Raw genomic sequence first — 10,487 nt, 5'->3', positions numbered from 1 at the left:
GTGATCGAGAAGACTCACTATTATACCAATCTCACAGTGTAATCACAAATGGGATGCAGGAATCATACTTCATACAAAAATTTCAAATAAAGTTGGAGGCTGGATCTTTAAACCCCTTAATAAGCACAATTTTTATATCATTACTACTGTTAGGTATTCTACATATTCCATTGAATAGCAAATAAATATTACTTAGACAACTCATGAATAAAAACAATAATTTAATAACTAGTAAATATTACTTATCCCTTATGAGTTCCATATTAAAATCCTGTGTAACATGAATTACATTTCATTTCGGCAGAGTTTTAATTTACGATGATCTTCCTACTATCTCTTACCTCTATGGAATGCACTGAATATGTGGGACTTTAAGGTGAAATTTCTATTATATATAGCCTGAAGTTCTGGACTTCAGGCATACAAAGACTTTGGAAATGGTCAGTCATCAGGTACCTTATGATGACGCCTATGCGTTGCAACTAGGAATACCAAAATAAAGAAGAGTGGATAAATACATTGTGTTCTTTATTCCATGAACATAAACTTCCACAAAGTCAAGCCAGAAACCATCGAATACATTTGGAAATGGTATAAATTCCTTGTTTCCCAAGCTGATACCTAAATGCCTCTATCTGCTGTCACTTGTACATCACGTAGGCACATTACCCACTGATCCCTGATGGTCCAAATGACCTAGCTGCCGGTCACCTCCACCTAATAACTATCAATAATATCATTTTCATCTTCAGTGACCCTTATAATCAGTGAAAAGGAATTAACCCACACCACTGAAAGAACAGTCATCACCAACGGTGTAATTCCTTGCTCCCATGGATACTTTAGATGCTAAATATATGGGTACATCAACTGACATTAGCGTTTTTCCAGTTTTGTGATCTAACATTTGAATTTAGGATAAATTCTCTTTAAGTATCAAATGGGTAGCTATTGCTGTTGTTTCACATAAGCAGTTAATATTTAGTTATTATTTGATGAAATATGCAGTTACACTGAACCCTCACTAATCTGGACCAGGCTAGTCTCAACTCAACCCAAAGGGACCACGCAGGGCAGCACAGCAGTAACTTTTGACGGAGTCATCCGCATCACCCGCAGTTTCTTGGAATTTGTCAAAGGTCAACCAAAGTCTTTAAAGTTGGCTTTAACCTGGTGGGCTGGGGCGCATTGAGCACGACTACCAATGCCTGTCATATTCTATGTGTGGTATTTCGTCACAACATCTTGTTCCTTTAAAACCCCCAAAATTTTGGAGTGTCAGGGGATGCCTTGATAGTTTAACTGGCTGAAGCACTTGGCCGGACATCGAGTGATTGGGGTTCGAAATCCCTGTCAAGGCAATTGATTTTTACACTCTGAATTTGTTACAGTGTAATGCTTTCCATGGCATTTCATGTCTTTCCATACACCTAGGTACTTCACGATTAAGAAAACTCTTGGCAGAAATACTAAAGTAACCGCTGACAGCTGCATCTTAGTTGGGCGGCAGTGAATGAAAAAATATTTCTGAGCATTAATAAAAGTAAACTTTCATGAAAAATTGGGCATGAAGGTATCTGATGAAAGTTAGGGATTACTTGGCACACACACTCCGCTCAGAAAAATAACAAGACTAAGGTGCATTATTTGAGCTACATTTTCATAAAATGGAAAGAAAACTTCCAAAAATTATGCTACCAGAAGATGAACGACTGCAAGAGGCTGCCCACAGCTGGTACATGTATACATGGGAAGGCCCAGAAGTACCCAGCCTGACCTAGAGATGGCGGTAGTTGTTTGCAAAATATGACTGTATTAAAAGGTACGCAATCTATAAAGTATATGCTTCAAGTTTGAGGACGCTACTTTACTTAGTATTTGTTTGGCAGCCATCAAAAGTGAACGTTTTCAGTGAATATGTGAAAATTGGTCATTGTTAAGTTATACAATACTTTTATTTGAAAGGCCTCAGCCCAACCAATATAAAAGCTGATCTGGATTCTACTCTGGGTGAGTCTGCTCCTTCATTTACAACAGTAAAACATTGGGCAGCAGAGTTAAAAAGAGGCCGTACGAGCTGTCAAGACGAGCATCACATTGGTTGACCAAATGAGGTGACGACTCCAGAAACGGTAAAGAAAATCCACGAAGTGATACTCCATGATCGTTGACTGAAAGTGCACCAGCTAGCAGACATAGTAGGCATTTCAAAAAGTGTGGTACATCACATAGTAACTGAAAATTTGGACATGAGAAAGCTGTGTGCAAGATGGGTGCCACGTTTGCTCACACTCGAGCAAAACCCATGTCGTGAAGATGTTTCAATTGAGTGTTTAGCAAAGTTGCACTGAAACAAAGCAGAATTTTTGGGCCGTTTCATAACCATGCATGAAACATGAGTCCATTACTTCACAACCGAGACAAAAAAACAATCAAAATAATGGATTCCAAAGGGAGAACCGACTCAAAAGAAGGGGAAGACCGTTTCATCTGCAGGCCAAGTCGTGTGGTTGGTTTTTTGGGATGCGCGTGGGATACTTTTCATTGACTACCTTGAAGAAGGAAAAACCATCAATGGCCAGTATTATGCGAACTTATTGCAATGTTGGAGCTAAGAAATCAAGCAAATGCGGCCGTATTTGGCTCAGAAGAAAGTTTTATTCCATCAAGACAATGCACCAGCTCACAAATTCATTATTGCAGTGGCCAAAATTCATGAATTAAAGTTTGAATTGCTACCTCATGCACCCTATATGCCAGATTCAGCCCCCTCAGATTACTTTCTGTTTGCAAACTTGAAAAAATGGCTCGGTGGTCTAAGATTCTCCAACTGTAAAGAATTGATGTCGGCAGTTAATGGCTATTTTGAGGAGCAAGACAGTTCTTATTATAAAAAAGGGTGTCGAACTTATTGAACATTACTATGAAAAGTGTATAGAGCTGAAAGGAAATTATGCTGCAAAATAAATACATTTTTTTCCAAAATTTTTGTGTTTTCCTTGTTGGGTCGTGTACTTCCGGGACCACCCTCATAAATGATCAAATGGAGGAGAAATGTCATACCCACACACAAGATACAGCATAAAAATTTGCTACCAATTAACTGCAGGGAAGCTTGTGGAAAAAAGGGCTTGGCTCTGGTGGATTACTAAGCATTAAATTAACAAAAAAGTTTAAAACGTATGCTAATAGTGAACCATTAATCGAGAAAATTGCAAGTTCTGATGGCAGAGTATGATTTACAGTTCTCTGAGATCTAGTATTATTACATAATCTGATGTTAAGGTATGTTTTTGATGGACACAACGACCAAATAAATACCTTAATTATCCTAACAAAACAAACCCCGACATCCAACTCTACAGCGCACCCTTCTTCATCTCTGTATATTTCCATCCTTCCTTTATTCCATCCAACATGATTATCGTATTCCTGCCCTTTGCTCATTTGCCTAATATTATCCCCTCTATCACAATCTTCAACTGCCGATCAATATGCTCTGCAACCATCTTTCTTGCCTCCTTTTTTCCTTCAATTATCATTGCTCCCTCCTGCACAGCTCTAGGGGTCATTGGAATGCACATGATCACCCACCGTGTCAAGGTTGAAGTCCATGGGAGGGTAACATCTATTATTATCGTTGCTTGGCAGTCTCCCATTGAAGGCAGAATTTGGATGCCTACAGATTTTGAACTAGCAGTGTTTTTCTATGATACTTATTTCTTTTGCTATTGTCTGCTGCAATTTTAATGTCAGTGAGGAATTTCACAAGTATTATAGCATGGTTGTGTACCAACGTAAAATGTTAAGTATTGTGGCAAAAGAATATATTTTTCCAAAGCCATTTTATGATCAACCCCCTGCCACCTCGACTTTTGGAAAGGCCTTAAAAGTCTAAAGAGTTCCTGAGCTTTCTGAGAAGGATTTCATTCACTGTTGCTTCTACCGAATGGAGTGGATGAAGAATAACAGATAACACAAAACAGTGGATGAAGGATAGCAGATAACACAAAACATTTATAATTCCTCTTTAAAGTAAAGCTGCCAAGCCAAACACTATTCTTAAACATAAATATTTAGATAAGCAAGCTTTTGCTATATTGAAGGACAAAAGAATAGGCAAAACTTAACTTAATATCACTCAACAAGATCCACTTCTCAAGAAAGTCTTGCAAATAGACACATATTACTGCTTTACTGTCCGTTTTCAGCTCTTCTCCAAGAAGGGCAATGATCCTTTTTCCTAGACCTAAAAATTAAAATAAAATACTTTATTTTGAAAATGACATTTGTATTTACTGAAATATAAATAAAATAAATTCATGAAAAACACAGTAGTCAGTCAAGCACCGAAGGTCAGTTTGGAAGGTGATAGAGTTCACCCAGTACAAAGCCCAACGACATATGAAATTCATACAACAGGGCAGGGAGACCAGTTCCTTTCCCTGGGGCAGCTACGGTTTCCCAGGAAGATCTGGTACCCGAAAAATCACACATCTTGGGTGGAGCTAAGGGTGCCCAGAGAGGCATGCCCGGGAATCAAACCCGGGTCATCAGGTCAGTAGTCCAATGCGCTACCCCTGGACTACATCATATATTCAACAAAATATCTTAATTTCTTAAAATTATAATAATATAATATAATAAAACCCGGCGTCGGCATTAGCCTACTCTTTACGAAAGGCGCCAAGGGGTCCGCAGTTTAACGTCCCATCCGATGGATGGCGTACTCACTCAAAAGTGCCCTCCACAAAGCACCTCAAGTAGGGATCGAGATACCTCTGAAAAATATTCAACACCGCCGGGATTCGAATCCGTGCCCTCAGGGTGGGAAGCCAGTACGTTAGCCCCCGCACCATCTCGATCCCCTCAATGGTTGCATAATCGAAAAATAACTCAATGCATTGGCAAATTAAAAGGTCCACATAACAGGGACATACACAGCTTTTCAAATAACCTTCTCAATGAGTTGATGGTATTTATTGAATTAGAATTTCATCTGCAGAGTTCAAGGCACTATAATCAGGGCTACAAATTCACATATTGGTACACATTTCTGAAACATTCACTGCCTATTTCACTTACACCCATAAAATAGAATATAAGAAAAATTAGGGTATTTAGATAATTTTTTATGATAAAGAGGGCAATGTTTTTAAGAATTAAGACGACAGAGGACACGAATATAAAATCGTACTGCTAGCAATGGATTCAAGCTGTCCAATCCTGCTATTGCAGGTCATTTCTGTCAAAATGATTAATTTTCTATGACGCACTGACCAAAACATGTCCTCCCTTCAGGTGAATTACAAATTAGCTGGGGGCAGAGAGGCCCTGCTCCTCCCTCCTCACATAGTCCACCACTGCATTGCATTGGCCACAGATACAGAGGAATTTTTTCTGAGCTCAAATTTAGCTGATAAATCATCTTCCTACCTTTTGGTTTAATATTATTACCTCCTTCTGCTGCCTCACTTCCCCTCTGCTGTATTATTACTCGGTAACTATTAATCCAGAAATTCCCACAATTCTTTCATCTCATCTCGCGCAGCCCTAAAATATCCATATTTTCTCTTTCCAACTTTTGCTTTATATTTTCCGATTTTCCTTTCCTCGAGATCATCCAAACAATCCAAGTCCCTATTCTAACTAATATGGTCCTCTTTGGTGCCTTCTGTTATACTACTGTCGCTTCCTCTTAGCAAGGATTCCATAACAAGGCAACTGTCGCATCCCTGTCTCTGCCCCTGCTGGGCATGACACATGTCTCCTATGACCGTGTCCCATAGTTGCCAGGACTCATTCTAATCATCCCGTTCACCATCGGTTCATGGGATAATAATTATGGCCGCAAACATAATAAAAGACATACATTAGTTATTTTCACATCAAGTGAAGATATAATGAAGTGCTAAGAGTTAAAAGCTACTCGTGACATTGACAATAGAGAATTACCCTCCTTAGTTGAAAAATATCCATTTCACATAAAAATTCCTCTAACATAAATAGAATTAAAATCCATAACATATTGGAAGATGATAGGTAATAAGACAGAAGAAAAATATTCCCAGCCTCAAACCTTGTGACTTAGGATTTAGGAAGCAAAGACACTAACTAAATGCCTAACTCAGCATGAATATAGGGGGTGTCTGATAAGTGGTTATTTAGAAATGTTGAAAGCCTTTTTTTTGGAAGCTACTCGTAATAAAAATCAGAAACTGGTGTAAATTGTGAATGCATTTTGAGGACTATCTTCTTGCCAATTTTGACCAATTTTTGAGGCCTGGTTGAAGGGCACCTCCTGTAATTAGCTTATCACTGCATATAATCATAAAATAATTACTCATAATCCAGGATGTAAGTGAAACAGTAACTGCTATACATTAAACATTTTTCATGGCAATAAGATCATAAAGTTACATATTTACCTGGGCAAATGCGGTGAATATTAATCAATCTTAAGATACTGAAGATGGCTATCTTTCTTAAAAGGGGAGCAGCCACGGCCATAACACACAGACAGTGAAGAGTGATTTTCAGATTATTTCCTCCACCCTTCTCTCCCGATACAGACTTTTCCTGAAAGATTAAGAACAGGATATAAATGGTGACTTTTAATCATCTGTAAGTTTATAAAACTTTTTATAATTTCTTTTGCTTCCTAGTTCACCATTGAAATAGCAATGCCATTTTGCCAGTCCAATAAAAACACTCAGGAAATTGAACCGGCAATTTTCATATAACTGTTCATGATTTGTTTTCAAAGTTTTAGCTGAGATAAATTAATGAAAACATACCAAATAGAAATGTACAACTGAAGACATGAATTGACAAAGGACAAAATTTATCCACTGAACTAATCCATGCAACTGTTTCCGAGGTTTTCATTTTTTGAGCAGTCAGCATTTTATTTTGAAATTTCATTGGGTCTAATCTGTAATTTGCGCACAACTATGCCTTTTACATTCGTTTCCTTCCTAGATAACAAGATACATAAAATGCAAAACACATAGAACTTTTGTATGCATTCTACCACAAATAATGGCAGCAAAAATTATTAATTAATGTAAAAAGTTTAATGAAGAACAAGTAAGTACAAATTAAATTCCAACACAAAAATGGAAAACTAATTTATTTCTCACATGTATAACATTCTCGTGAAATTGACAAATATGTAATCGGAATCTCACATGTCTCACACTCCCCCACCACACACTCATTTCTTCCAACACCTGCCGTTGCATTCCTGTCCCCCATCACAATCAAATGTTTTCTTCCTGGAACACCCATAAGGATGCCCTCAAACTGATTGTAAACCCTATCCACTTCTTCCTCTGCATGATGTTTGACGGCAATTAGACTGGAACAATGACAAGTTTGTTGGTTGAGCATTTACTTCTACTAAAATGATACTATCAGTTGCTTGCTCTGTGTTTACTAGGCCTCCTATCTTTTGATTGATTCCCTTCTCCTTGTACTAAGTAGGATCTTTTTTAAGGGAAATAACATAAATTTGGAATTAAAATGTAAATGTCATCAAAACTTAACGATTAGCTCTCCGAGTTCATATTTACTTATGATTAGAGCATGTTAAGTTGGCGGCGGCAAAGAAAACAATATGTCTAGCCCATTTTTTTGTAATCCATGGAAAATTAATGTGTATTATAATTATTAATTCCGAGTAAAATAAACCACTTTCTTGGTGACACTTTCAAAAAGATAATTAGCATTGAAATTTTCTGGACACAGCTACATTTTCAGATTACCAGGCATGCACTATTCATCACATAGGTCAACAGAGGTCTGATTTCATACAAATACTTTACTCGAGTAAACTCCATTCTAAGAAAGGAGAAATTATACACCCAACAAACACTAACCTCCAGGCAAGAGTTAGTGAGGTACTTCATCCAGAGATTTAAACCAGACCTCTTCTCAGCAGTGCAAGGAAATCTCAAGGGATGCATGAGGTTGTACAAGTTTTCAGCTACCACCATCCTCACTTCTGCATACGGGCTATCGATTTCTTGAAGCATGAAATTACTTATCGTAATTTGCTTCCTGTCAGCACTCAGTAGCCATTGCCATGTTAACTCAGAATTGATCTAAAAATAAGATAATAAAAAAACAAAGGAGGAAATTAAGGGAAGAAAAGCCCATATGCGCACACATAGTAGCCAAAGTGAGAGAAAGGAAACTGTTGAAGTTAACTATAAGTTGTCATTAATAGCATGCTACATGTATTATGCTGGGATGTACAGGGTTTGTCCGGAAAATAAGTGTACTGACTCCTGGGCTGGGCGCGCCGCTCCAGGCGCGCCCAGCACTGCTCTGACGGGCTGCGATTGGAGGGGGATATGTTGGAAAGCGACGCTGAAAAAGGCAGTCGGCTCTGAGCTGTGGTGTAGTGAGGAGCTCTGTTAACGCGAACCTCCACGCTCGACCCACGTCACGGAACGCGATGCCGAAGCAGCGTTATTCCATCAAATTTGCGGTAAAGCTTGGGAAATTGTCTACCGAAACTGTCGGTATGATTAACCAGGCTTACGGGGAGTCAGCCATGTCCAGAAACATGATCTTTCGGTGGCACAAGATGTTCGTGGAGGGCAGAGAAGAGGTCGACGACGAGTCTTCGAGAGGTTCCCGATGATGCCTTTGTGGGAGTGTTCCAGGAATGGGAACGCCGCTGGAACAAGTGTATCGACTCACAAGGGTCCTATTTTGAGGAATATTAGCTTAAGATATGTAAAAGTGTAATACATTTTTTTTCCTGAGCTCAGTACACTTATTTTCCGGACGAACCCTGTAAGAACTGGGAAAATGAGATAAGGTTTTGGAAGAGGGCTTTGTTTTTATCCTAATCAGACACTAAAATGTTATGAGGTTCATTGTTTCACTCTCCCATTAACCTACACATACTGAATACTGCCAAATTTTAGCAGCATTATCATATTTTAGCAGTATTATTAGTTCGTGTGGCAAGAAAATACATAAATGTACCAGCGTGTTCACAGACAATATAAAATCATGCCAAAGATTATGTTGTGACACAGAGGAAAGCCAAACCTTTAGTCCTGGAATATTAGGATATTGCTGAGGATGGGGAAATTAGAAAATATAAATGGGGCAGGAGGGGAGAAATACAGATTTTCTTTTAAAATGGAAGAGCAGCTGGGTTATGTATATGAGGCCCCAAAGGAAGTACTTCAAAGAGGATGACTAAGGCCTCCTCATTGTTCTAGGTAGGCTATTTTTCTCAAAATATTGCATGACTGGATACTTTCTGGACAGACGATAAGATGTTAAAAACCGAATATAAGATTTTATCATGATTTTACAGGCCAAATATGGAACTGAAAGAATTTATTTTATAGGTTAATTTATTCAAGAACCGGATATTTCAAACTCCAGAGTCTTCTAAAAAACTGGGATATGGAAAGTACATAGTTGTAGAAAATTGTTATCTGCCTACCCAGCATTCTTAGTTAATTTTGGAATATGGTACGCATGTTACTGGCTAAATAAGGCAGAAATACAGAGTTTCTAAATATCTTATTAAAATAGAATTGGTGAGGGAAACATTTGAATTTTTGCAAACTAGTTTCAGTTAGTGGTGCCATTCAAAGACATGAGAGACGGTCTCAGTCATCAAGGAGCTGAAGGTGTAAAAAACTATAACATAATGGCAGAAGAAAGTTAGAATTTTTGTATAAGACACTTCAAATTGTATTGAGAAATATAATCAATCAACTGATAGGATCTGAAGACAAAATGTGACAAGTATTCACAGTCATTCAATCCAATACGTATACCTTACAAGTTCTTTAAAAAATGTGATGTCTATCTCGCTACAAGAATGCTTTTAAATGGATTGCATGCAAATGCTAGAGGTGATTGCTTACTGATTTTGTAATGAAGTATTGTGGAGAACTACTGGTACAGTAATTAGGAGCGATGGAGATACATGATCAGGATCCCTCCATTTACATGGAGATGGCAGGAAAAAATGTTTAAAGTCTCCACCTGAAGAAGCTAAGAGCCTACTTCTGCCAAAACTGAGCATGAGATTATAATGACCTCAAAAGCAATGCAGTCTATGTGCATAGTAAAGTAGTCAAGACAAGTAGTAAAAATTCAAGGCTAATATGCTCTGGTTGTTCCAATTTTCCCTTGCCGTGTGCAAAGGAAAATTGTGAGCAATACCTCAGGATACAGGACAAGAAAATATTAAAAATTGAGAAATTTTGAAAACATAGAATATTTAAGAACTGTTGAGCACTGTTTAAGTTCCAAACTTTATACTATACCAGCATAATATATACGCTCGCTGAAAAATATTAAACCTGATAAATTATCCCGGCCACGAGTAATACCCAGTCACTGCTTATAAGAAGTCATAGGTAGATGACAAGGTTCCCAGAGATTGGAAAATGGCTAGCATACCAATAATATCTAAAAACGGGGACAAGGAGGAACCAAGCAATTAC

At 38.0% G+C, this 10,487-nt stretch overlaps 1 protein-coding gene across 1 annotated transcript in view; it reads right to left on the bottom strand.

Annotated features, from left to right (window-relative positions):
- Nucleotides 1-9,742: 9,742 nt before the first annotated feature.
- LOC139685620 (uncharacterized) overlaps nucleotides 9,743-10,487 on the bottom strand; it is a 38,295-nt gene continuing 37,550 nt past the window's right edge. Inside the window, exon 15 of the mRNA XM_071582559.1 lies at nucleotides 9,743-9,760. Coding sequence (XP_071438660.1) covers nucleotides 9,743-9,760 — 18 coding nt within the window. The remainder of the gene's footprint in view (nucleotides 9,761-10,487) is intronic.

Source organism: Hetaerina americana, unplaced genomic scaffold, assembly GCF_022747635.1.
Source record: "Hetaerina americana unplaced genomic scaffold, ioHetAmer1.1.p SCAF_119, whole genome shotgun sequence".
Taxonomy (NCBI): Eukaryota; Metazoa; Arthropoda; class Insecta; order Odonata; family Calopterygidae; genus Hetaerina; species Hetaerina americana.
The sequence above is the reverse complement of the archived record's forward strand: the minus strand, read 5'-3'. Positions and strand labels throughout refer to the sequence as shown.